Raw genomic sequence first — 27,353 nt, 5'->3', positions numbered from 1 at the left:
ATGGTTAGATCCTTTTTGGGTACAAGTAAGTACACTGAATAAATACCTTCCATTACCTGAGATAGAGGCACGACCTCTATAGCTCCTTTTTCCAGTAGCTGATCCACTTCTTGGAGAAGGATGGCGAGGTGTTCTGGTGTCATGCGTCGTCCCCTCGGGGGTCTGTATGTTGGGGAACTGTTGAACTCTATAGAGTAGCCGCGGGCTACGGTGGATAGTACCCAGCGGTCTGATGTTATTCCCTCCCATGCTGGAAGAAAGGATGTTAACCGGCCCCCGAACGGCGATGCATGGGAGGGGACCCGAATCTTCGCGTCACTTGGTGTTGTTGGTGGCTTGGGAGCCTCTAGGGGTGGAACCCCGGCCTCTCCCCTTGCCACGGCGTTGACCTCTCTGATTGTACTGGCCACTATTACCTTGGCAGTTGTTGGCAGAATACTGTTGCTGATTTTGTTGCTGGCGTTGGCCACGAAAAAAGCGCTGGTTACCAAATCCCCGCCTGTTAGGGGGCTTTGAGATTTGGTCCAAGGTCTTTATGGTGTCAAATTCTTTTTTCGCATTCTCCAGCGCTTCGACAACTGCCTTTCCAAAGAGGTTAGACTCTTCAATGGGCTTATTAATGAGGGACGCTTGCGTTTCTGCCTTAAACCCGGAATTGCGAAGCCAGACGTGACGCTTCAGCAAAATTCCCTGTACCAAAGTATGGTCAGCCGTCTCTGCTGCATCGAGGGTATTCTTAACAATGCTTTGGTTGACCAGAGAGTCTTCAATAATTATAGCCAATAATTGAGTTTTTAGGGGTTCAGGGGCCTCTTCGATGTCCTGCTTAAGCTTTCCCCATTGAGCATCAGCGTAGCTTGCCAATAATGTATTATTATTGGCAATTCTAGTTGAGAATGCTGCAGAGGTGGTGATTCTCTTAGCCAGGGCATAAAGCTTCTTCCCCTCTTTAACTGGGGGTGCCTCACTGGTAGACAGTGGGACCCCAGCCCTCTTCCTAGTGTTGGTCACCACTAAGGAGTCAGGGATTGAATGACCCCTAATATATAGTGGGTCTGACAGAGGGTGAACAATTTCTCAATTCTCAGATTGACCCCTCTCACCAGTGCCGGAGTGGACAGTGAGGAGGTAATACGTCTTTTAACTGAGGCGAGGATGGGAATTGTTTGGCTAGTGGAAGGTTTTTCCTTGATAATCCTTTCCACAAAGTCAGTATCTGGGGTGACCTCCCCAGTTTCGAGTTCGAAATGTGCTGCTGCCTTCTTCAGTAGCGCATTGATGGTGGGCTGATCATCAACAGGCGAAGGGTTCCTGACTGGTGTAGTTTCAGTAGACCTGATGACTATACTGTCTGTGTCTGTAGGCCTAGCTGGTGACTGCCAGGGATTTGGGTCACCCTCGCCTGTGTCCTCCTCGTACCCCTCCTCACCTATGTTAGTGTCCTCATGAAACCCTTCTTGTTGATCTTCATCATTAATGAACTCATCTTCCTGCTGGAAGTGAGTGTCCTCCTCAGTGAGGTCGTAAGAGTCCATGCTGTCAGGGCTGGGACAATTGGCAGTATTTTGGGGCTTTTTGGGGGCGTTGGGAGGGCCCTGGGGAGTCCAACCACCTTGTCCAGGCATGTTCTCCTTCCATTTCGCAGGATAAAGGCCCAAGGAAGGAGAACCGCCAAGAGACTACATTGCCCAGCAGGCCATGCGCATCACGGGCCTGCTGGGAGGAAAAGGAACACGCGCGCTACTGCGCATGCGCGAGCCGCGCCCTGAAAGCAACGCTCGCAATACTGACCATCGGCAAGTGAGGACGTGTTTGTCTCGAGCTCCTGCAGGCACGCCTACGCGGGGCACCGCCCGCCAGCTCAACCCCCGGCCCCGCGTACATGAAAATTTAATGTTTGAGCGGACTGGTGAGACATATCACGCCCATCAACACGAAAAGGCCAAAGTACCTAGAATTCCACAGAACACAGAGCTAAGTGTTTTAGCACCTTGTGTGCATGTTATTGTTTGTTACTATTGTATTGGGTGAAGTGGGGAATTTGTAGTCTGCATATTGGTGGGGATTTACCACGATATGATGTGATGTTGGAGGGTTTGCCTTCATGAAGAAAAGAGGGCGAAGTTTATGTTGCAAAGGCAGTGAGAAAACCAAGACAGCACTAGAGAATACTATCTAGTTGTGAGTTGGTTAGAGGCTCCAATACAAAGGCCTCCAAAGGAAGAATTCTGAGAGAATGATAGTAGTGAGAGAGTGTGTGTGAGCATCTGCAAACAACCAGCAGCAAGAGGAGCACTGGAGCCGAGGAGCATGTTTCCCTAAAAATCCCCTGCCCATCCATTCTGATTCCCTAAACCTCTTTCCGGTTATCCTGAACTCCCTCTACCCATCCACTCAACGAACCCTAACCCTCTTTCCCCAGAGGGTTGCGGTGGCCTGTGGTTTCTATTTCCCAGGTGCCAAGACCCAATGGGGAGGGAGGAGTTTGTGCTGCCTCTGCGCCTGTCAAGAGGAGTGAGGATCTGACAATGCCTTCCTGTATGGGGTTATAGAACCTTGGGTATTTAACCCTTGGACTCTCCTGGGGTGCCTCCCTTGGTCTCTTGGGTGCCTTATTTTCTGGGATGGCCATGAACCAGTCTATTTTATCCATACAGGACTGGAACTTCTCTAAGGTCCACTGAGGTAGGCCAGAGCGGTCTGGGAATGAAAAAGGATTTTCTTCTCCCTATAGTTGCCTGGTTCTGTCCCATAACGTCGAAGAAAGCGAACCTTCGCCTTCTGAGAAGCCTTCTTGCAGGCTTGGGCTTTCTGTCAATGGCGGGAGCTGTCCTGACCTGTTTTCCTGCGCCTTCGGCGTTTCTTTGGCCTTGTGCGCGGTTTTCGGCATATCGCTCGCCGTCCGTCTCTGGCCGTCTTTAGTGGATATACGCGCAAGGCTTTCGGCGATCATTCTCTCTGCCGAGGGATCGGTCGCCGTCGCGCTAGGTAACGTCGAGTCTTTACTGGCAACGTGAGCACTCTTACGAGGCGCATCGCCGGAGGATTTGGCGTTAGCGCCCTTATCTTTAGAATGCCCGGACGCCTGTCGCGGAAGCGGTGGCGGGGAGGGCTGATGACCCTTACGGTCGGCGGAAGACGCTGGTGGACCCGACGCCCCCGTTGGCGCTATGGCTGCCTTCGTCTTTGACGAATGCGTGCCGGGGGGGTATGTGTTTTTGTGCTTTTTTGTGTGCATCCTTGTCACCAGGGTGTTCATCCCCATAAACTGGGCGTGAGCCGGGCTTGTCGGGACCGGGGACGGACGACGAGGAGCGTGAACGCTCCTTTGAGAGGTCTACAACCTCAGCTACGGGGGCCGTGTAATCACTGTCCTCATCACATTCGGCGGCAGCGGGCGAGGAGTCAGACCTAGACATGGCGTAGGCAGCCCACCTTTTGACCCTGCGGTCCTTTAACGTTTTGGGCTTCAGTAACTTACAGGCCGCACAGCCGTCCTCCTTGTGATCGAGGAGCAAGCAACGGTTGCACCGTTTGTGCTCGTCTTTCCAGGTATATTTACCCTTGCAAAGCGGGCAAAACCTAAAGGGCATCCTCTGCATAGCTGTGGGCCAGAAGTGTGATTACGACCTCGGAAGAGAGGGAGGGGAAAGAGAAAGGCATTCTCAAAGAGAAAAGAAAGACCACACAACCCCACTCTCCCTACTGTGTAAGGCCGGCGAGGCCAGGCCACGTGTTCGGCAGCGCCGAAGGATCTCCTCCGCTCATCCTTCCGTCGAAGATCTTGCTTGGTGAAGAAAACAGCTCTGCGTCGACAGAGGGATCTATGTTATTAATATTAATAATAAACGACCAAAGGTCGAAGGAATGATTTGGCAATGTCTCTCGAGGAGCTCTGTATAAAGGCGACCAGTAACTGGGCGGAAAAAAACAATCTGAGGGACCTCGACGCGTGAGGGATTGTGGGTACAACGCACATCACTATAGGGATAGTGTTACAGACACGCCTTGTCGACGTCCCCTTTTTGATTACGAAAAACAAAATGCAATACTCCGCAGTGACCACTGGATGTCGGACCTATGCACAGCATGTGATTCTAAGCAGATTAACAAACATCAGAATTACTCTTACGTTCCGTCCCCTGTCCTCCATACTGCATGGGCGATTACAACTGAATGTAGCCCCAGGGTGGAGAGTAGACCCTCCTTAAGCAAACAGTTTCCGGAGAACCGCCTGTCCGAAAGCCGCATCTGACCTGGAGCCGGCATCCAAACAGTAATGCTTGCAGAAATCCGATGGAGTGGCCCATGTGGCCGCCCTGCTTCTGACCCATCAGGGGACATGGCGCTGAAAGGCGATGGCAGTTGCCTTGGCCCTGACCGCGTGGGCATGCATGTTCGCTGGAAGGGGTCTATGCTGGCCCTCGTACGCTTCCTTGATGGCAGAGACCATCCAGCGGGAAATTGAGGCTTTGGAGGCCTGATAGCCTGGCGCCTCCAAAGGTGATGAATAGGGCATCCGACTTGCGGAAGTCCTTGGTCCTATCCAGGTAGAATTTCAGGGCACGCCTGACATCTAGGCAGTGCAGAAGTCTGAGGCTCGTCCTTCGGGTTGACAAAGAATGTAGGAAGGACGATCTCCTCGTTTAAGTGAAAGGTTGATGGCACTTTAGGTCGAAATGTCGTATGGGTCCACAGGACCTCCTTATCCTTGTAAAAGGTAGTGTACGGCTCTGAGGCGACTAGAGCCTGGATCTCACTGACCCTGCGTGCTGAAGTGAAGCCGACCAGCAGGGCCGACTTGATGGTGACCAGCCTAATGTCCGCGGACGCCATAGACAAACGGTTTGTGCGCGAGGGCGCCCAAGACTAGGTGCAAATCCCACACGGGGTGTGGCTTCCTGATGGGCGGGTAGAGTCTAGAGAGTCCGGCCAAATGTCTCTTGACAATCGGGTTGGAGGAGAAGACCCCCTCATCAGAGTTCCTGTAGGCCCAATGGCTGAGAGGTATGTGCGGCAGGTGTCCACCTGCACGCCGGAGTTGGCGAGGTGCACCGAGAATGACCACACGTTGTCCAATGAACAGGCCAGCGGGTCGATATCCTTGGAATGTGCCCAGTGACAGAACCTGGTCCATTTACTTTTATCCTGGGCGCTGGTAGCCTTGCTCCTAGCCCCCTGTATGATTTTCAGATTGGCTTGGGATAGGTTGAGGTGGCCGAGCATCACCTGCTCAGGAACCACGCTGTTAGGGCCAGTTTCTGAGGGGCGGGGTGGACGACCTTGCTCCCCTGCTGTGTCAGAAGATGTGCTGGGCCTGTCGGGAGGTGGATTGGAGGGACCTCCGAGAGGCTGAGCAGCTCTGAGAACCATGAGCTGGCTGGCCACTACAGAGCTATCACAATGAGGTTGAGCTGGCGAGACTCCTTGATCTTGCAATGCACTCTGTGAATCAGTGGAGTGGGCGGGAAGGCGTATGCCGTTCCACTGTATCCATAAGGTGTTGCCCAGAGAGCCTAGGCCCTGCCCCTGCCAGGAGACGAACCGGGGGCACTTCCTGTTGTGCCTGGTGGCAAAGAGATCCACTTGGGGAGAGCCCCATCTTTGGAAGATTTCCTGTACGACGAGGTCGTTTAGCTGCCACTCGTAGTGGTTTGCTCCCAGCGTGTTGAGCCTGTCTGCTTCCAGGTTGGATTCCTGTTAGGGAGAATTCTCATTTATGGATAATTTCTCTTACCTAGTGAGTCCCTCAGCAGCTTTGCTGGATTTCTGGGGTTTATTTATTTCCACCTGGTAAGAGTGTGAACCTTTTTCCCACTCTTACATGTGTTTTGCCATGTGTATTTCTACTGTTTGTGTGATCTTGGGCTCTGGAGCCACACAACTCCATGAGCCCAACTCTGGGTGTGTTACACAGCACCTTCAGTGCAGTGACACAGGGATGTCTCTAAGACTTCCCCCTGACTCCATTTTTTCTGGGGCTGACTACTGTCCCCCAGAAACAGGTAAAGTTGCCATTTACTTTATGTAGTCATTTAAACTGCAGACCCAATACACCCCATTTAACATGGAGTATTGGAAAGGGTTAATTCCTACTCCTTTTTGTCTGCGCCTCTTGGAGCTTTGTTTCGTTCCCTTAACACTAACACTTGGCTGGTGGCAGTGGTACCTACCCTATCTTTTCTACCGCGACTATAGAGTATAAATGTGGTACTGTTTTAGGCTATTGTATTAGCCTCAAACTTAAACACGCTTGACCAAATAGTTTTTATTTTGACTCCGGTTGGGTTTTATCGCCATTTCATTTTGTTAAAATCCTTCTTGTGTTTTACTTTGCGTGGCAAACCAGGTTTAACTTCTTTGTTCGCCGACCTTTGGCAGGCTTCTGTCCAGAAGCCCTCCTTTGGCGTCTGGGTGTCTAGGTCGGCTGAATGTGAGGGAGGCGTTTAGTCTCCCCCTGCACAGGGTCTCCTTGGAGACTCAAGTCGCACTTTGTGTCGATTGGCTGAGGTGGTTGTCAGGCCGGACAACCCCCCCCTGCAGAGTGATTGACAGCCAGGCTATGTGAATGGGGGATTTTAGGCAGGACTCATGGGCTGGAAGTCAGTTGCCACTGGAACTGCAAAGAACCGAAGAGAAGCGGAGAAGAAGACGCTGCTGCAACTCCCGAGTCCCCATGAAGCCCTGCTGCATTCCTGAGCCATCTACCCTTCAACGACCAGAGACGATCTAGTCCGGAGTCTTCTTCCCTTGAGCCTGGTGGGATCAACCAGCTCACCTTCCACAGCCAGATGATCCTCCTCTTGGTCGAAATCCCTGCACACAACTGTAGTGGTCCAGATAGCCATCTGAAGAGCCTCTCCTGTTTTAAAGGAGCGCACCTTTTATTCACCGTTGGTTCGCTGCTGCTGGCCTCATCCCTGGGTAGTGCAGATCGCTCCAGACGTCGTCCTTGTTCCCACAGCTGAAGCTCCAGGAACCGTGAGTCTGCAGGAACTACCAGGAACAACTGCCGTAGCACCAGCTTTTCTTCAAACCAATAAGGTACTGTGTCCAGCTTCGAGGAATTGGGGTGAAGCCCTTCTCCTCACCCAAGGCTTGTCCTCGTCTTCCTTCCCTCTTATAACTTTTGCTTCCTTTTTGACAATATCCAAGTACTCCTGGCAATCTCGAATCGTAAACTGTTCTAACCTTGTGATCCTCGACAACAGGGCCCTGTCCCATTTGACACTGGCGCAGGCCTATTGACTTATCTACGTTTTAGAAAGTGTCCTCTGATTCTAGCGGCCTTGACAAAAGTATTGGCTATGATTTTTTCTCCCCTATTCTCTTGGGTTAATTCATGTGCTAAGTGCGTTTGACTGCGGTAACATTTCTTCTGGCGGGTACGCCTTTCTTTCGTAAGACCGAACTGTCATTACTGACAAAATTTGATTACGTAATAACCCACGGTAACGTCTTTGTTCCACAACACCGGTCTGTCAAATTCTAATGTACTTACCTTGAATTGATCTGCACAAGGAGAATTGGTTGTGTGTAGTATATTTGAAGTGTGGTTTTAATTTAGAAGTGAAGTGTTTTGTGAACAGATGGTCTAAAAATAAATGTACTTTTACTTTTTAACCGGAAACCTTGAGTCAGTGTTTACTTGAGTCACAGTAATTGTAGTCCTTTGTGTAATCTCTACCACTGCTCATTTGCTCTTGAGATAAGTCTGGCTGCTCAGCGATTGCTACCACTTTTATTGTGTAGTACAGGCTTGTACCAAAGGTGAAATTGTACTACTACTTGTAGTCTTAATTGTGTGTAGTGGTCCTTAAGAGCACTGCACAGGATTCTGCCTAACAATTCCCCCGGGAGGAGAACTGCTGTGAGGAAAATCTAATTTTCCAAGGCCCATTCCCACATGTTGATCGCCAGTCTGCACAGGGAGGGGGACCTGCCCCCCACCCCGCTTGTTGATGTAGTACATACTGGTCGAGTTGTCTGTCTGGATGAGGACAACCCTTCCCTTGAGCCGTGGGAAGGCTCGGAACGCTAACCAGATGGCGTTCAGCTCCAGCCAATTGATGTGGTACTCTTGTTCCCGACGGGTCCACGTGCCATGGACAGAGATCCTCCAGGGTGGCTCCTCAGCCCTCGAGGGAGTAGCCCATGGTAATCGTCACCTGTGGGACGGGGGCCTGAAGGGCTTGCTCATCCGCAGGTTGCAGTCCCTGGGCTGCCATGTGAGGTCCGGGTGGAGAGAGCTAGGGATCGTGATCATTTCGGCCTGAGAGCCCCTCTCCTGGTTCCACGACGCTACGAAGTGGAGTTGGATCCTCCCCATCATGAGTCTTGTGTAGGGGATGGCCAACAGTACCTCTGCAAAAAGACCCAGAAGATGCTGGTACCACCAAGCCGAAGTAGCGCTTCAGCTGAGAAAGTGGGACGTGGCCCTCCAGATGGCCGAGATTTTGTCCTCTGAGGGGAAGACCCTCTTGGAGCGCGTGTCCCAGATGAGGCCCAGGAAGGTCAGAGACTGCGTGGGTTGCAGCTGTGACTTCCTGAGATTGAGCGAAAAGCCCAGGTCGTGTAGCGTGTTCATCAGTGCATGGGAGGAGTGGTGAACTGCTTCTGGAGATGTAGCTCTGATTAGCCAGTCTAGGTAGGGGTATATACGGAGGCCTTGAGCCCGGACGAGGGCTGCCACTGCAATCATGAGTCTGGTAAAGACCCTGCGGGCCGAATTGAGGCTAAAAGGGAGGACCTTGTACTGAAAATGGCAGCTCATGATCCTGAACCGGAGGAAAGAACGATGGGGATGCCAGATTGGGACGTGCAGATAAGCGTCCTTCAGATCCAGGGAGCACATCCAGTCTCCTCTGCACAATGTCTCCGCAATAAAGGCTGGCGTAACCATCTTGAATCTCTGAATAGGTAAGGAGAGGTTGAGGGTGGAAAGGTCCAGTACAACTCTCAGGCCAGCCTGGTTCTTCTTCTGAATGGCAAAGATACTGGAGTAAAAGCCCAAACCTCGCTGGGAGGCTGGGACTTCCTCCACAGCCTGGCTCAGGGCGAGCGACCGAATCTCTGCCAAAAGAGTTGCTGTCCCAGCTTGAGGGAGGAGAGGCAGAATAGGTAGATGGTACCCAGAGGAGACTACTGACAGGATTCAGGGGTCCGCAAAGTTCTGTCACCAAAAGTGTGCGTGAAGAGCAAGCCTACCCTCCCCACTGGCGACTCGTGGATCTGGAGGGGTGTGTCAAGACTTCTTTCCCTCAGAGGCGGAGGAGAGGGACTCGAAGAAGCCCTAGTCCCCTTCCCCCCCTTTATATTGCTTGCACCGATTTAGGGTCGGCGAGCGTTCGAGCTGCCTAGACCTCCGTTCCTGGAAGCCGCAGAAGCCTCCAGATGAGCGACCCCTATCCGAGCGCTGCTGAGACTGGGAGTACGCTTTGGGCGTGGTCTTTGTCAGTATGGATAAAGACTTGGCCGTCTGAGAGCTGTTCTTTTTGTCCAGCTCCTCGTCCGTGCTGTAGTGAAAGAGGTCATTGCCCTCGAAGGGCAGATCTAGAATGCGTTCCTGGACATCTGGGTTGAACTTGGTCGCCCGGAGACAGGCCATCCTTCTCATGTCCGTGGCAATACAGATGGCACGTCCAGAGGTATCAATGTGTGCCATGGTGGACTCCATGATATCCCGAGCCACGTGCGTGGCTACAACTATCCCCGCCTTAAAACACATTTGCAGTGGGCGGGGAGTTCCGGGAGGAAGTTGGCGATTTCCCGCCATGATTTCTGGTTGGCGGCTGCCAGCATGGCGTCTGCGTTGGCAAGGAAGCACTGGAATACAGCTTCTTACCGTATGCCTCCAAGGTCTTCTCCTCCTTGCCTAAGAGCACCGTAGATGACGAAGACGAGGACGACTGAGGCTTGGAGTACAGTAATGCCGCAGCAATCACCGAAGAGTGTGGCTGAGGGTGGGAGGAGAGCAAGAGTATATCCCCCTGCATCTGCCTGTACTTGGCGTCGAGGCGGCAGTTGACTGGTTGGACAGAGTGGGGTTTGAGCCAACTCTTCTTGGCGAGGGAGACTACATCGGTTTGCAGTGGAATTCCATTTCTGGTAGAAGGGCGCCTTGTGAGGACATCAGCCTGGGGCTGGGAGAGGACCAGGTATTCCGCCAGGCCCAAGAGACGTTCGTGGAAGGCCCTGGCCGAGGGTGGCGTGTCAGGATCCTCCTCCTCATCAGTATCCGGAGGGCCTGGGGGGGTCCTGTAGTGGAGGAGGAGTATACGGAGCCAGAGGCTGGGGCACTGGAGCCACAGCCGAAGGCTGAGGAAGCGGAGGGGCTGGTATGGGACCGCCTGTGAAGTAGGCCGAGGAGCCGGTGTTGGCGGCTGCACTGGGGCCAAAGGTGTCAGCGGAGGCGTCTGTGGTGCCGCTAGCATTGCGGGAAGGAGTTCCCTGAATGTGTCCTTGATGAAAGCCCCCATCTGAGGAGACTTCATGAGGCCGAGGAACCTCTCGAAGATCCGGTCCTCGCTGGCCGCAGAGGAGGAGGAGGAGGGCACGGACGGGGAGGCTAGAGGCAGCTGAGGCCGCTGCCGACCCGGTGCATACAGACGCAAGGGAAAACTACCTTGTGCATAAGAAGGGTAGGCCGTAGGCCACATACCTGGTTGATGCCAGTCCCACCTCGATACTCGTTCTTTGCCGAAGTCTTGCAGAGGCGTCGAACGGGTGTCCCTTTCTGGCACGTCGACCATTTTGTTGAGCTGCCTACCACGTGGCTGCGACGTGTTGTTGCATGGCTCGCTGGGGCCGGCCTCTGCCACATCTCTTATGTGTGAGGCGCGAGACTTGCCCCGCTCCTCGGGCATGGGCCAGTAGGTGTACAAACCTCGACCCGTGGGTCTTTAGAGCTGCGATCAGGCGCCCCCCTCGGACGTACTGCCGGTAACAGGGCGTAGCCCCTCGGCCATGATGCCAGTACAAGGGCAGAGCCCCTCGGGCGCAAGCCCGGTAATAGAGCCTAGCAGCCCCTCAACACTGGCACCGGTAGGATCCGATGACCCCTCAGCCCGGAGGCCAGTAGCTGCAACAACCTCGGTGCGTGTGTTGGTATAAGGAACTGACCGGTCCCTCCCGCGCAAGAGAGAGTCCCCCGGGAAGGAGTCTCCCTTGCGGGGTGCCGATGAAAATATAGGCACCTACATTAGGCCTGGATCGATGTTTCACAAAGTTCTTGGGATCCTCAGAAGGAAACCATTGAAAGAGGCCCCTCCACCTGGCTAGTCTGTTCTTCAGTGCTTGCCAACCGTGGTCTTGGCCAAGGCAACGCAGGCAGAGGGCGTGGGGGTCTGAAGTCGGGAAGAGCCCGTTGTAGGATGGCCACCTGCTGAACCCTGTCAAAGTCGACATGCGCCGGGCAGGAGCTGTGGTGTCTGAGGACCCAGTACCTATTGATAAAAGACAAAAGAAGATATAGAGGAAGAATCCGCGCGTGGAATTACATGGCCGAAGCCAAACCCAGGAGTGCTGGTGAATTCGGCCCGTTCCAGTCGATGCAGAAAAGGGGACTGGGGTGTGGCACCGGAGGGCGGAGTCAGGGCAGCGCATGCTCCCGGGCCCCGCCTCTAAATTTAGAGGGGGGAAGAAGATTTGGTGAAAAAGGTTCCGTCTCCTGTCCCTCGCGAGGGACGCCCATGCAGTATGGAGGAAAGGGGACGGGACGTAAGAGTATGTTGATGTGCAACGTCTTCTCTTCCGGCAGCCACAGGTCTCTGGCGTGAAGACTTCAGGTGTGGGCTCCCCATCCATCCAGGGAGGCGTCCGTTGTTACCGCCTCCTGATGTGGTGGGGCCTGCAATTCAGTGCCTCTGGTAAGATGAGAGCGCACGCCCCATCATCTTATCGCCTGATGGAGCCCCTTGTGGAGCGAGATCTTGTCCTGGAAGCTTCTGGAGACTTGAATCCAACAGGTGTCGAGGAACTCCTGCAGGGGCCTCATCCATAGCCTGCAGTCGGATGAGATAAATGCATGACGACATAATGCCGAGCAGAGACTTGATGGTCCTCAGTGTGGCGACCTTCAGAGCTAGCAGCCGTTGCACCTTGCCCAGGATGGCCGCCACTCTCTCCTCCGACGATTACGCCAGGCATGACCCTGTTGAGCCTGGATCCCAGAAACAGCGCGTCCTGCGAAGGAGTCAAGCAGGACTTTGCATAGTTCACTGAGAACCCCAGATCCGTCAGTAGGCGGAAGGTACTCGATGTGTGGTCGACGGCGATGTCCTTCGAGCTGGCCCGATTGTCCAAGTAAGGGTAGACGTGGATCCCTTGTAGTTGTAGATGCTCCACCACCAGCGCCAGGCACTTGGTGAAAACCCTTGGAGCCGACTTCAATCCGAAGGGAATGGCCTTTAATTGGTAATGCCGCCCCTGAACAACGAAGCGCAGAAACTTGCGGTGTCCGTTGTGAATTGGGATGTGGAAGTATGCATTCTCCAAGTCCAGCGATGACAGTCTTCCTCTTCGTGCTGTCCGAGCACCAGTCTTCTTTCTCACAAGAAAGTACCTCGAGTACACTCGGAGCCGCTTTGGGATGAGCTCCATCGCTCCTTTCTCTAGCATGGCCAACACCTCCAGCAGCAGCTGAGAGATGTGGTTTTCCTGCCGGGCCACCAGTGGTATTTGGGGACACTTCCATTGAAATTCCAGGGTGTGTCCGTGGGCAAGAGCGTCCAGCACCCAACAGTCGGTGGAGATGGTCTTCCACACGCCGATGAAGTTAGTCACCTGGCCTCCCACCGGGGTGCACGGGTGGGGGCCCGACGTCACGGCCAGTTCAATCTTGCTTGGATATCGAAGGGCCGCCTTGGAGTCTCTGGCGATGACAACGTCCTCCTCTGAAAGCCTTGGAACGGCCATGTTTCATGGGCCGAGTAGCGGGAAGGCTGGGGGTAAGACGAGGAGCTCCCACCAAAACCTTTGGAAGATCCTTGGGACTTGCCTCCTGAGGGCCTAAAGGATGGCCGCCGGTTTTGAAGGGTGCCCAAGGCACGTGCCGTCTCCGTGTCTATCTTGATGGATTGTAGAGACTCATCCTCAGCCTTCCCGAAGAGATTGTCTCCGTCAAAGGGCATGTCCAAAACCCTCGTCTGAATGACCTGACGAAAGTTGGTGGCCTTGAGCCAGCCACGACGATGAAGGCAAACGCTGTTGCCCATCTGGTGGAACCCTGCGTCAGCGATGTCCATGGCCACCATGATGGCGTGGTCCAACGCCATCTTGCCTTCCTGCAGAATTTTCAATGCCCCTGACCTCTTGTCGTCGGGTAGCAAGTCCAAGATCGGAGCGATCTTGAACCACAGCGCTCAGTTGTAGCGCGCTACGATGGGGAGGGCATTGGCGGTAGTGGCCGCAGAGTAGATACCCAGTCGCCCAATGGAATAAAATTTCTCGCCCTCACTGTCCGGAGGGGTGGGCCGCCGAGGAAGAAGCACCCGACCACAACTTCTTGGCCGCTGCCGATAACACAGATTCCGGCGACGGTTGGGCCTACAAGCACTTGGTTGCAGAGTCCTGCACCCTGTACTTCTTCTCAAGGCAATCCCTCTACGCCGGGGCCGTAGAAGGGTTCTTCATGAGAGACAAACCTTTGTCCCAAATTTCATCCAGGAGTGGGGCTGAGAGGATGGTCTTTCTCTTCACCTCGCAGCGCTGGTACAAGAAGCCCTCTTTCCCCTCTGGAGTGAGCTGGAAGAGCTCCGAAGCTCCGGAGATCATTGCATGATACAAGCCTATCTCGTCTGGTCGGAGAGGATCTGGGAGGAGGCGACGAGAGGTCCCCCATCCCACTGTCATCCGTGCCGTCGTCACGGTGTCTGGGTCCGTCTCATCCCTCTGGGTGGGGAGGGGGGGCGGTGGGGTGGGGGGGAAGCGAGGGGCGGCAAGGAGGCGGAGGGCGCCCCTTCCTCTTCTTGGCCAGTGGTTCCTCCGTCGCCAGAGGGTCGGCCGTCGTGAGAGGGACCGCCGGCGCAATAGGCATCCTAGTCTGTAGCTCAGAGACCAGAGTATGCAGTGCAGAGAGAATGTCCACCGAGAGGTCTCTAGGCGGCAGCTGAGGTGGAAGCTGAGGCGGAGGCAGTACAGAAAGCTGGGGTGCAGGCAGGACGCCCAGGCCCTCGTCGCCCTGCGGCTCTCCATCGCCTTCCTCGATGGTATCCTCGTCATCGTCGCCCTCGTCGTAGGGCCTGTTTCTGACATTCTCCTCCTCCTGGATGGTTTGAAGGTAGATGAGCTCCTCCTCTGAGGAGATATCCGTGCCCTGGAGGACCTCTGCACCTCCCCCCCCCTCCCCTTTTTCACGTCCAGAGGGGACCGTCTTAAGGAGATGACCGGCATCTTCTTCTCCGGGGTCTTCTCTATGGGCCGGAATGCAGCCTCCCTCCTGGGAGGAAGGGACACTCTTGCCTTCGGGGATGGCCCTGCGGATCCGCCTCGGCAGCCTTCGCGAGAGATGCCAATTCCCCCTCAATGGAGGCTGGGTCTTCGCCAGGTGTACTTGGGCCTTCAGTCAGGACAGGTCCCTTGTCCTGTTTGATCTTGGGCATCCCGGATGCCTTGTCCTGCTTGGCCTTCTCCTCAGGGGGAGGGTCACCACCCCACTCCCCGTTGGCCTTCTCCGGCAGGTTGGTCTTGGGCTTCTCCTTGAGTTTGCCCGGATGGTCCGACTTCCTCTTGGGCGAAGATCCTGAGCGCCGACTGGTGACTGAAGTCGCTGGAGACGTCGGACGCACCCTGGCCGCCGAGGAGCCTGCTGCAATGGCGCTCCCGGTGGCAGTGGACTTGCGGTGCTTAGCCTTCTGTTGGACATCCGCAGGAGGGACGCCCTCAAAAGGTCTTAGAAGCCCGCTCAGCTTTCTTGGAACCGGGAGAGGCATGTTCTTGGGACCCACCCAGAGCAGGGGCCAGGGCCCTTCGCCTGTAGCCACTCTTTTAGCAGCCTATGCTGATCCTTCAGCATGCGAGCCGTCATCTCCTGGCAAAAAGCAATCTTCCTCCTTGTGCGTCGGGTACAGGCAGTAAAGGCACTGGGAATGTTTGTCGTCCAGGAAGACATTCCGTAAACCACAGTCGGAGAAAAGCTTGAAAAGGGGGGTTGAATCCTCCTCCGACATGGTCCACACGGCGCAGGCCTGAAGAATCTTTTGGAAGCCTCCAGGAATAAACTTGACAAAATACACCTTTGAGGGGCGCTGAAGAATCTGAAAAACGGGTCCCTGTTAATCAGAAGGTTGATCGATTGAGCACCAAGCTCGATTGACTGTAAAATAGAATAAAACTCTTCCAAAAAGCGAAAAATGCAGTAAAAGCTTGAAAGCTAAACACAAGGACTCCCAACACTTGGACGTGCAGTAAAAATCTGAAGATGGCTGCCAGAGGAGGGGCTTAGGTAGAGGGCAGTCATTGGCTAGGGGCAGTATGACAGAGCTCAGTGATTGGTTGTTAGGAGAAAGACAGTTCATAAATGAAACAGATTTATTCTTTACCGAGGATTCCCAGCCAGACATGGAATATTCATGAGCATGTGAATCCATGCCAGACCCCGTGCTGGAGAACTTGGTTTGGTCGTATCGCAGCGGTCAAAATTAATCTGATCCCTGCACCTGCTTTACCTGTGCTCCGGATTGCCGGTGAGGATCCCAGACTCTGATCTCTGCACACTTCAGTGGAAGATCTTCAAATTTATCAGGGGGAAATCGAGCACACTAGGATATCTAGTAACGTGTTCTTGAGGCAAGTGGACGGCGGTGACCCTGGGGTCCCTGATGTCTTCCGCTATAACCTAGCTGCACAGCTTTCTCATGTTACTTGGGGTAAAGCCAGTTTGCAACTAAAGTGGAAATTAATCGAACAAGCACAGGTGGTGGTCGGCTTGACTCGGCTACCTTATGTGGATAAGAGAGATCTGGGGCAGGAGTGTTTCTCTTTGCCAGCAACAACCAAATGTACACTATTACATGGGGCGGGCTCTCCACAGGTGGGGTGTGTCAATGGGGACGGGGCCCCTTACACCTTTATGGGACAATCTGTTTTTTTAGCCTGGCCTCGACCATGCAGGTTTTGGGAAGTGGGTAGCGGGTGCTTGTCAAACCTGCATCAGCTTTACAAAGCTAACCACCCAATAACATTTGACAAATGTAAACACGCCATTACGGTTAGGCAGAAACCTGCGCAGTTCCCTTAGGGACTACTGCAAAAAGTTTAAAACTACAGGTGTTAGCAGTAAACCTAATTGGTAGCAGTCTGTACCACCCAGATTTACCTGGTAGCTGTGGCTGAGCAGTCAGACTTCTCTCAAGAAGAGTTAGGCAGTATATAGAGTATACACATTAGGTACAAAAATACAGTAGCACAAGCAAACACTGACCAGAGCTTTGGTATAAAAGTATATAATTATTTAAAAACACACTTGTAAAAATACACTGGCACTAATATGTCAAGCAAGTTCAAACACAGTCACTAGAAATATATACCCCTCCCTAATCAATTATTTGACAAGTCTAGGTTAGTACACCACTTATTTAGCAAAGCAGAGATGAGGGCGTAACCATAGATGGCACTCCAATAATGATTTAAAAAGGGAGAGAAAGGGCAGAAATAGGAAAACACACAATACCAACACTTTTAAAGAACCACAGCAAGTGAAGAAAGGCAGGGTCTACTGTAGAGCAAAATGTTCATAGGCCAGGCCCACTCTTGGAGAGAGCAAGGCGGAATGTGCCCAAGATCACACAGTTGAAGTAGACTTTAAAAGTCTTTGCAGATAGTTCCAAAAGGAGTTAGATCAGTTCAGAAAAGTTAGTTAACAGGTCCGAGATCACCCCAGGATAGAGAGTCAAGGATTTACGGGACACCTTGAACAGTCTGTTGCAAGGGAGACCAGGCGGGACACAGTACCTGAAATGGTGAGAAAGCTCCAGCGGGGGCAGTTGTTCCTGGCCGCGGGTGCAAGTCGGTGCTTCGTCCAGGGGAAGAGAAGATCTCGGCGTTGAGGAAAGCTGGAGGTCGTTGCACTGCCAGGGAAGAAACCAGCCGCAGAGTTTCCGGTTAAAAGGCACTACCCTTTTATTCACAGTAGTGGTGAAGCGTGGCTATCCGGCCACCGGGGTGCTTGGCACGGGCGATTCGAGCACGAGACGATCCAGAAAGGCGTAAAAAAGGCGAACTGGTTAACCCCACCAGCTCAAAGGAAGAAGACTCTCCGGGAGGAAGATCTTCTCTGTCGTTGGGAAGTGGCGAGTTCAGTTCAGCAGGGCTCCACTGGTGGCGTCGTTGTTGCAGGTCGGCTCAGCTTCTCCCTCTTTGGCTTCTTTAGGTCCTGTGGCGACTTCTGAAGTTCCAGTCCCCAAAGCCCTGCTTTTATGCAGCAAACCCCCATTCATAAGTCCTTGCTGTCACTCAAACATGCTAAGTGGTGAGCCGGGCGGCTCACCACTGGGCCAATCACACAAGAGTGTGACTTGAGTTGCCGAGGCAACTCAGTCCAGGGTGCCTATTCCCCCCCCTCCCACACATCCTGTAAACCCAGACAGAGTGGCACCACTTTTGGAGGCTTCTGTGCAGAAGCCCGCCAAAAGTGGAACAAAGGGCTCGACTTGGGTTGGAGTTACAGAGGCGAACACAAACGCCATTTTAAAACCGAGCCCTGGCAAAAAGACCCAACCAGGGAATAAATATGAAATAAATAACCCGGCGGTATATTTAACATTGCACCAAAAAAGTGGTGCATTTAAAATGAATGGGAAAAATCCCATAGGAAATATTCCGGTGGAATATTGCGCGTGGTAACCACTGCCACCAGCCAGAAACTCGACAAAGGGGGACTGGACAGTGCCCCCTTGGAAAACAGACCAAGGGGCAATCTAATTACCCCTACCAGTACTTCCACAATATGATGGTTTGTACTGGTTCTGTTCACAATTTGAGACTAGTAAAGCCAATGGTGACTTTACATGCCCTGTAAGACAGTAGTCAGTCCCAGGGTATGGAGTCTATGTTTGGGGGTCACTATGACACCCCTGTGTTACTGCACTGAGGGTGCAGTGTAACACACATACCAAAAACACATGAAGCCCTATGGAGTAAAAGACCCCATAGCCCATAAAACACATTACAAAGTCAAAGGACATTCTCAAATCATGCCTAAGAATGGGAGAAAAAGAGACTCACTCTTAGCAGGAGAAAAAATTAAACCCCAAAAATCCAGCAATGCTGCTGGGGGACTCACTAGGTTTGGGAAATTAGCCTATACAGAGAATTCTCCCTAACAATTACTATGACGGAAACTGAACGGTTCCGCTATGCACAGATGCAGTATTGGGCTTCTCACCCACTTATAAAGTAGCAGGCTAACAGGACGCTGTCTGCCCTCGAGTTATTACAAGGAGGTTTGTCACAGGGTCGGATCTCGAAGCTACACAAATTATTGGACACAAGGGACTCTGTTCTGCGCCTACCGTATATGGCTAAATGATAAGTCTTCCATATGCGTCACAGACAGGGAATGTTCCTATACATTTTGTTACAGGTGGTATCTCACTCCGGAAAGGTTGCACCACATTGTTCGAGATTATTCTGCTGCATGGTGGCGGGGTTGTGATGCTGTGGGTTCTCTTTTTCATATGGTGTGGTCATGTCCAAAAAGGTAGGCCTCTTCTGGAAGGAGATGCTCTCTAAAATAAAGGATATTACAGGACTGTCGCTCCCCATGGACCCAAGGGTGGTAATCCTGGGAGATAAGGGTACTGGACTGTTCCCCCTTGCTGGCCCAATGGCGACTGTAATTGGGCACTTTCCGCTGGCAGAGAAACTGACCATTGCCCGAAAATGGAAGTCTGTTTATGGCCTGGCGGTCCAGATGTCGTGGGTTAATTTATGGGACATTTTGGTTGCTGACAAAAATATGGCGCTGTGTGAGGGACACTATGCCAAATATATCTATCTGGAGCCCATTTATTGACTTTGCAGAGACTTATCCTACGATTGTTACCAAGCCCCCCCCACCTCCCCCTTGTTGCAGCACTTATCAGAGTAAGGCTACTTGATCTTTGGTGTGGTGAATGGGTTGACATTGTTTGCGGAGGGGTCTGTTATTTATATGCCTGTCATTTATATTCTTTTCTATAGCCACAGCACGTTAAATAAAAGTATTTTTTAAAAAGTGAGGGTTGAACTAAAAAACGTTAGGACCATTTGTTTAGTTTCAGCTGCTGTTAAATAACCACCAATGATTTCCAGACTGGCGATGAGAAAGATTCAAAGCATGTAGGATCCATAAAACCCAACACACACACACAGTTTTTAAAGGTAACTTACAGCATCTGCGGTAGTCAGCGGTCGATAATCCAAACTTCCTCTGAAATCTCTAATCATATACATAATTTCATAATTTGGCACAGTAGTATCGACTTCCTGAAGAGAAAAAAAAACAATGTTAAAGCAGCAGTACAGCCCTATGAATCAACCATATATTTTTGCTTAGACGTATGTTCACAGGGCCTGAAATTCACCACAGTACATAAGTACGTAAGGATGTACAACGGCTGCATAATTTTAAGCTTGGGATAGCAGGGTGGGAAAAATTTTGAGAGCACCACAATATACTTTAAATTGTCATGGACTAATGACTAAAGCATGTGCATCAAAAGCTGCGTTATCCCGGACTACATTGCCCACAACCTTTTGAATGTCGAATGGTTACCCTCACACAATAAGTACTACATCACACAAAGGGCTGCTTTGTACAAGTTTCAATTTTTACTTGTAATATATCCACATCGTTAATAATACTCTTTGTGTAACAGTAGGTTTGCCCCATCCAAAAGCAACCCTTTGTGTGGCGCAGTACTTCTTGTGTGAGGGTAACCATTCAGCTTTTTCAATACAAGAGGTAGGGGTCTGACCTCTTTCTTCCTTCACACATCTGCGACACTTGAGAAACCAGAACTCCATATCATAGGGCGCAGAGCCCATTTCAGTTGGCACAAAAAAAAACACCACTTCATTAACCTTTTGAATGTCACCTGCAATTCTCATTATTGGCAGTATTCCAGATGAGAAGAGATTGGTTGACAAAGTTCAGAAGTCTGGATGACGGAGCAAGTCCTCTAACTGCAAACCTCACATGGATGTGTATATCTAGAACATTGGTTTCTTTTCTGTACCTCTCAGTGGGTATGTTGAACTGAGTACACGGGACTCTAAAATAGATACAAGATGCAATCCTGCACTGGACAGACGAAAATCTCCAGAAGGACTTCCTGAGCCAGCTCCCACTCGTGAGAGACCGTGCTCTGCCTGCTCAGAGCGTCTGCCGCCGTGTTCTTCTCTCCGGCTAGGTGAATTGCTGATAGAGAGATTCCTACTCGTATTGCCCAGACCCATAGCTGCATTGCCTCTCTGCACAGTGGTAGTGTCCCTACTCCTCTTTTGTTGAGGTAGTACATGGCCACCGTGTTGTCCGTCATTATCAGGACATTCTTTCCCTGTACAGGGGCAGAAAGGCCTTCAGCGCTAGTCTAATTGCCCTCAGCTCCAAAAGGTTGATGTGTAGTTTGGACTCCGATGGAGACCAACGACCGCTGATTGTCAAATCGTTGGTGTGTGCTCCCCACCCCGTGAGTGAGGCGTCCGTTACTACTGTTATCTCCGGCCATGGTTGCCAAAAAGATTCTCCCTTGAGAATGTTGTCATTGCAAGCCCACCATAGAAGATCCTGAGCAACTGCGCTCGGGACTTGCAGAAGATCCGACATTCCCTGAGAACTGGGACCACTGAGTTCTGAGTGCCCATTGAAGGGATCTCATTCTCAACCTGGCCTCTGGTACTAGGAAAATGCAGGATGCCATGAGGCCGAGCAACCTGAGAAAATTGAAGGCCGGTAGACGTTGGGCATTCTGGAACTTCGTTCCCATCTGCTGGATGTGGAGAGCTCTCACTTCGGGAGGCAAGGCTTTTCCCGAGGAAGTATCCAAGACTGCTCCGATAAACTGGAGCTTTTGGGATGGTATCATATGAGACTTCTTGAAATTGAGGGAGAAGCCCAATTTGTGGAGGAAGTAGCAAGTGATCGAAAGATGTTCCTGAGCTTGTTTTGGAGAACTTGCTCTGATCAACCAGTCGTCCAGGTAGGGGTAGATGTGAATAAAACCCTCAGGCGGAGGTCAACCCGAATGGCAGAACCCAAAACTGATCATGAGAGTTGCCAATCGCGAACCTCAGGTACTTTGTGTGCTTTGGATGGATTGGCACATGAAAGCAAGCATCCTGAAGGTCCAATGATACCAATCAATCTTGCAGTTGGAGAGCCTGAAGGATCTGAGAAAGAGTGACCATCTTGAACTTGTCCTTCCTGAGGAACTTGTTCAAGTTTCTTAAGTCCAAGATGGGTCTAAATCCTCCGTCCTTCTTTGGGATGAGAAAATATGGGGAGTACCAACCCTGTTCCTCTCCGCTACAGGTACCTGTTCTATGGCACCTTTCTCTAGCAGGGTTAAAATTTCCTGCAACAGGAGCGGGTCTGGAGTTTTTACGGAGTTGGCTCCCGGTGGATGATTCCGAGGCCTTTTTTGGAAGGGGAGACAGTTACCTTGAGCTACCGTTTCCAGTGCCCAATCATCTGTGGTAATGCCTCGCCATTCCTTCAGATGCTGAGATCCTGCCTCCCACTGGTGTTTTGTGCAACAAGGTCTCAGAGGGATTTGGAGGCGGCTGCAGGAGTGGCTGAGGGTACAGATGCTGCTCCTGAGGCTGATTTTGCACCTCTTCCTCGTGCTCCACGAGGGAAGTTTCTTTTGCCCCTTTGAGAAGCCTGTCCTCTTCCTCTACCAAATGAGGAGTAGTAACGAAAAGAACGACCCCTCCAGGAAGATGAGCCGGAATAGGGTTTTAGAGGCTGGCGCATGGAGGCACTAAGCGATTTAGTTGCCGCTTTCGAGGTCTGAAGTTTTTCTAGGCTTTCATCAGCCTTACAGCCAAATAGCCTCGAGCCATCCAAGGACATGTTGAGGAGTCTGGCTTGCACGTCTGGTGCAAACCCCGACTTCCTCAACCACGCAAATCTGCATAGCACAATGCTTGCAGTCATGGATCTGCTGATACTATCAGCAGTATCCAGTCCAGACTGGAGACATTCCCCCATTGCCTCCTTCCCATCTTTGACTATATTCAGGAAGCCTTCCCTTTCCTCGCCTTCCGGAATATGCTCAGCCGCCGCCGAAATACAGTCCCACAGGGTATGGGTAAACCTGGCCAGGGTACAGGTGACATTTGTCGATTTAAGGGCCATACTGCCTGAAGTGAAAACTTTACGTGCCCAGGCATCAACTTTTTTATTCTCTCTATCTGGAGGGATAGTGGGATATGCAATTTGCTTTGATGTGGATGCTGCCTGAATAACTAGACTTTCTAGAGTCGGATGCCTGTTTAAGTATTCAGGATCCGTACCAGCTGATCTGTATTTCTTGGGGAAATTACTATCTGCAGCAGCAATGCTCTCAGGCTTTTCCCAGTTTTTCTCCACCCTCCTCTGAAGAGCCCTGTGAAAGGGGAGAACTGGATCTTTTTGAGGACCTCTGACAATTATATCCATCATGTCATCTTGTTCAAAAACGGGTGAAGTGTTACCCCAACCCATATACTCAATTACTCTGGTCATAAGACTCCTGTACCCTGAGTCTGCATGTTCTGCAGGATCAGGTCTGGCAAACTCTAATTCTGGGGAGGTGTCAATTCCACTGGCAGAATGTAGAGTGTCACTCAGGTCTCTCATTTTGGACTCTTGATCAATGAGTTCCTCAGGAACTTGTTTCGTGCCATATGAAACTCCAAAAGGGAGTAACTTCCTCTTACTCCGAGCCAAATTCCTCATGAATTGAGGACATGGACTTTAAAAAGTCTGACGTGGGCAACGGAGTAAATCTTCTTTCTTCCTCTACTATACGCGTTGAAGGAATAGAAAAATCCTTCGAAGTTGTCGAAGGAATCTTCAATGACTTCGAAGATGACTTTGATACAGGCGTCGAGGTTATTTTTGGTTTCGATGCCGAACCAGTCGACGCCGATGGCGTCGATGAAATCTTCGAAGCCTTCAACGACTTATGTTTTTTATATGGCACCGGAGAGGTGCTCGACTCTTGAAGAGTCCTCGACGACTTGTCGTTGACTCGAGTTTTTCGAGTATCCTCGACACTACCGGTTTTTACTAAGGTAGTCTTAGACTTCTCTTTGTCGTCCAATGGAGCGACCGTAGGGGTATGGCTCTTCCGAGGTTCATTCGGGGGGTTGGGGCCGCATTCTCGAATACCTCTATCTTTTTATGAAATTCTTCCCATTTTCTGGGAGAATCCGATTTTGTCGGACATCAAATTTCTTCGGTCGACTCGGAAGATGATTATGAGGGAGATCTAGGTCTCCTCTTCATTTTTTTGGACGAGGAAGAAGAGTGTCTCGATCTACTCCTAGATCGAGATCTCTTTGAATGGTATGGCGATCCGATTCCTTCGAATCAGTCTCTATGTTTTTTTGGACGCAGCCTTCTTAGAGGCTTCCCTCCCCACCGACAGTTTACCTCTCCTCTCACAAAGAGCTTTCTCGGTCATGGATTGGCAGGAACCACAGTCGTCTGTCCGGTGACTGGAACCGAGACACCAGAGACAAACTCAGTGGGGATCTGTGATCGACATTTTCGATCCACAATCTACGCACTTCTTGAACCCAGTCTTGGGTGTCGAAGGAGTCGAAGAAGACAACATTTTCTTCACAGAAAATCTCAAGCGCGCTGTTCTCGATAGCGAAGCGATCGGAAAAACGGAACTGAAGCAACAGGCGCGGCTCGAGCTATTTATACCATCGGTGACGTCAACAGAGTACGGAGTCCGTCGAGGGGCAATCGACGTCACGACCTCGAGCACATCGCCCTCTGCCGAGAATTTTTTTTCCCGAAGCAGCGAAGCTAGAGATAACGATTTATCATAAGATGAGGAACACGTGGGAGGACACAATCCATTCGAAAAGACCATTTTCTAGATTAAAGGGCTGGTTTATTTTTCACCTTCAAATGTTACTAACACGATTGGCGTTTACAGAAACTGCCTCAGCATTTAGTGCTTTATCATCTAGAACCATATGGTTATTGTCTCACATGGTTTAACAACTCAAGTACTGGGGTACGAGATTTGTAATTTCTGATGCACAATGGATCTTTTGCCACGAATGAGACATGCTGCCTCATTGAGTGACCTCTGGTTGATTCATTTCCACTGCTCCCTCTCCCCCAATTGTCGATATGACTTATGAAAAACTAACTAGCTTTTAACAGCGTGATGCTAAACTGCACTGTCGCAATACGAAAAGGGGGAACTCCGGGATGCACAAACATTACTGGTGCAATATCTGCTCCCGCCCCGGACTCCACACTACTCACAATAAACAGGGGGTCGGAAATGTGAATTATCGTAGTCTCAAAATCATACACAGGACTCAAAAGATGCTCACAAACATCTAGTTAATGACAGGGATCAATAACATACTATAAAACAATTGTATTCATCTTTTATATAAAGCCACATAAATATCACACTTTAAATTAAAAAAATCTTAATATATCAAAAGCAACTGTGCAAAATATATCAATTCCTAGACCTCTTCATCCTGCTGTCATCAAATATACCATATATACTTCTAGGCATCAAAATGCATGAAACTGAGTTTTTAAAAAGTGACTAAGACACAAAAAGACACGTTACCAATTGTTAAGTTAAGAAATCAAACTGTCCATTATTAGACTCGTGCTATATAGAAGACTCTGATCATATGCTCAACATGTTTCTGTTCAAATGTCATTCATGTGCTGAACATTCCTCAGGAGCTATGATCTTAGTAACCCAACAAGCTAAAGTTCATCCAGTTCATACACACAAGTTCTCTGAATGCTAAAGTGCATGTTGTTTTTGTAAACAGGTAATACAGTGCATAACATTTCTATGAACCAGTAATCTGTATACTGTACAGGTTGTCCTAGAGAAAATGTGTTAATGTGTTTAATTCTGAAAACTGAAATTTAAAAAAAACATACAAATAGCCCAGTTCAAATAACAACCAAAATATTTTTAAGATAATCTGGAGATACCATCATCCTTTAACAGAGGGTAGTTATTAGGATGTACTCCAGCACCCTCTACTTACACAAAAGATTAATAACATTGTTTTTATACTATACTAGCTGATATACCCGGCGTTGCTATGACTTTCATTCCCTCAGGTAACTGTGCAAACTTTGGTGTCAATTGGTGAAACGGTGTGTAATTGTATAGGGAACATACGCAAAGCCACAAACCCACACATTTTCACTTTTATATATGGATAGATTGATCCCTGTCATTAACCAGATGTTGTGAGCATCCTTTGAGTTACATGTATGATTTTGAGACTGCAATAATTCATTCACATATCGGACCCACTGTATTGTGTGTGTAGTGGCTAAACTGCACTGTCAATGAGCAAGGTGTTGCCCGACCTGAGTGCATGATATCCTAGAAGGATTTGCAGATGCGCATCTGCATTTCTATGGGTTTCATCATGGTGCTCCTTGCCCAAGGTGAGAGCTATGGCCTCGAGCGGCGATGAGCAATCGGAGATGGATTCAACACTTTTTTGATTGGCTTATTTTATTTAACTTCATTTTGTTGCTTTTTAAACAAAAGGCAGTGGGTGATGGGGAGTGGTGTACCTTAATCTGCAAAGAGGATAAACGGAAAATCAAGTGGCTATTTGCTTTGTTTCCAGTAATAAGTGTGAAATGATTGTCACTTCGTCAAGAGCAAGGTGGCATCGGCATTATATGCCAAGGTTTATAATCTACGCTTCTCTGGCACTCATGGATCACAGCATTTGTTGAAAAGTGAAGGAGATGAGAATTGAAATCAGCTCTGCTGGCTTCTCACCAGCGGAAGCAAACCCACTCACCAACGACTTTAAGAATGATCCTTAATACTGTGGTACAGTGTAAAACATTCCCTCATTACACTCTTACCACAGACGTGTCCAGGGAGCGGGCTGGCGTGGCACGTGCGACCCCTGGAATCTTATTGACCACCCCGGGTGCAAGTAAGCAAGAGAGAGAGAAAGTGAGTTTTAGGCAAGATTGTATGCAGTACCCTTTGGGTGCCCTACAATAACACTGACCTCCTGGCAATAGGGACCCAACCTTTGGTATAAGACTGAACGACACAGGTTGGTAGTGTGGCTGATAAGCCAGGCTTAACTCAAGATGGGTCAATGTGAGCAGTAATGTTGTGACCCAGAGTTCCACAGTATAGTTATTCAAATAAACACTTACACTCAAGGTTTGATAAAACAATAATTAATTTATTTCACAGTCAGTTGTATAAGCCTTCTTCAGAAGGGAGTAATATATATGTAACAATTACAATACACTTCAAAACACACTCTTAGTTTCTCTAAATCAGATTATACCCATTGGGGATGGCACACAGACACTTCCTACACCCCAAGGTGACTTAAATATCTAGTACACTGTTTTATCACTGGTACATTTAGAGCAATACTGAGTTTGGTGCAAAAGATGGAATAGAGGAATAAAACAAAGGTTAACAAATAATTAACAGGTAAGTACTTTTGAAACCTTCCAATGTTCAGTAAATTAACCCTTTCGTGGGGAAAAGATGAATAAGAGTCAGAGCTAAGAAGAGTCACTCAGGGAGCCAAGACAGCCAATGTTAATAGCACAATGTCAAGGGGAGCTGAAGATCTTCTTTGCAGGTAGGTAAAAAGTCTTGCACAATGTTTTTAGATATGTTTGTAGAAAATAGAACACTTGAAGGCCCACAAGCTGGGAGGCTTGTGAGTGGCAAAGTTTTAGCAACTCTGCAAGGTAACCAAGACAGGTCTCAACTGAGCAAGCAAGGCTACACAACAAAAGGTTATGTTTTCTTAGACTTTACAGTACCTCTGGTTAGAAGAAATGGTTCCATCTGGCTTCTGTTCCTGTACAGCTCTGCAGAACCTGTTTCGGAGTCTCAGTCATGGGGACAAGAGGGAGGACGCCTGAGGACTCCTGCTCTGCAATGGGGAGGTCAGCGGGAGCAATGGACAAACTTCAATTCAGTGGTCCTTCAGTGTTTCAGCTCCTCACATTTGACAGCAAATAGCAAGACTGCAGATCTTGGATACCACTTCAGACTTTCCTTGCTTCTGGGGTACAGCACTCTGTTGAGGTGGCTCAGGCTTGGTCAGTCCTGCATCAGAGAAGTCCAGAGGATCGTCCTAGCGCTCGGGTCCAA

The 27,353-nt window shown here is 50.3% G+C and overlaps 1 protein-coding gene across 4 annotated transcripts in view; it reads right to left on the bottom strand.

Moving 5' to 3' along the window:
- The window catches only part of KIF2A (kinesin family member 2A), a 1,079,703-nt gene that overhangs the window by 643,088 nt on the left and 409,262 nt on the right, over nucleotides 1–27,353 (bottom strand). For all 4 annotated transcript variants that reach the window (XM_069627337.1, XM_069627336.1, XM_069627334.1 and 1 more), the window contains exon 7: nucleotides 19,369–19,464. In XM_069627337.1, the coding sequence (XP_069483438.1) occupies nucleotides 19,369–19,464 (96 nt within the window). The remainder of the gene's footprint in view (nucleotides 1–19,368; nucleotides 19,465–27,353) is intronic.

Source organism: Ambystoma mexicanum, chromosome 6p (genome assembly GCF_040938575.1).
Source record: "Ambystoma mexicanum isolate Mex_15411 chromosome 6p, UKY_AmexF1_1, whole genome shotgun sequence".
Taxonomy (NCBI): Eukaryota; Metazoa; Chordata; class Amphibia; order Caudata; family Ambystomatidae; genus Ambystoma; species Ambystoma mexicanum.
The sequence above is the reverse complement of the archived record's forward strand: the minus strand, read 5'-3'. Positions and strand labels throughout refer to the sequence as shown.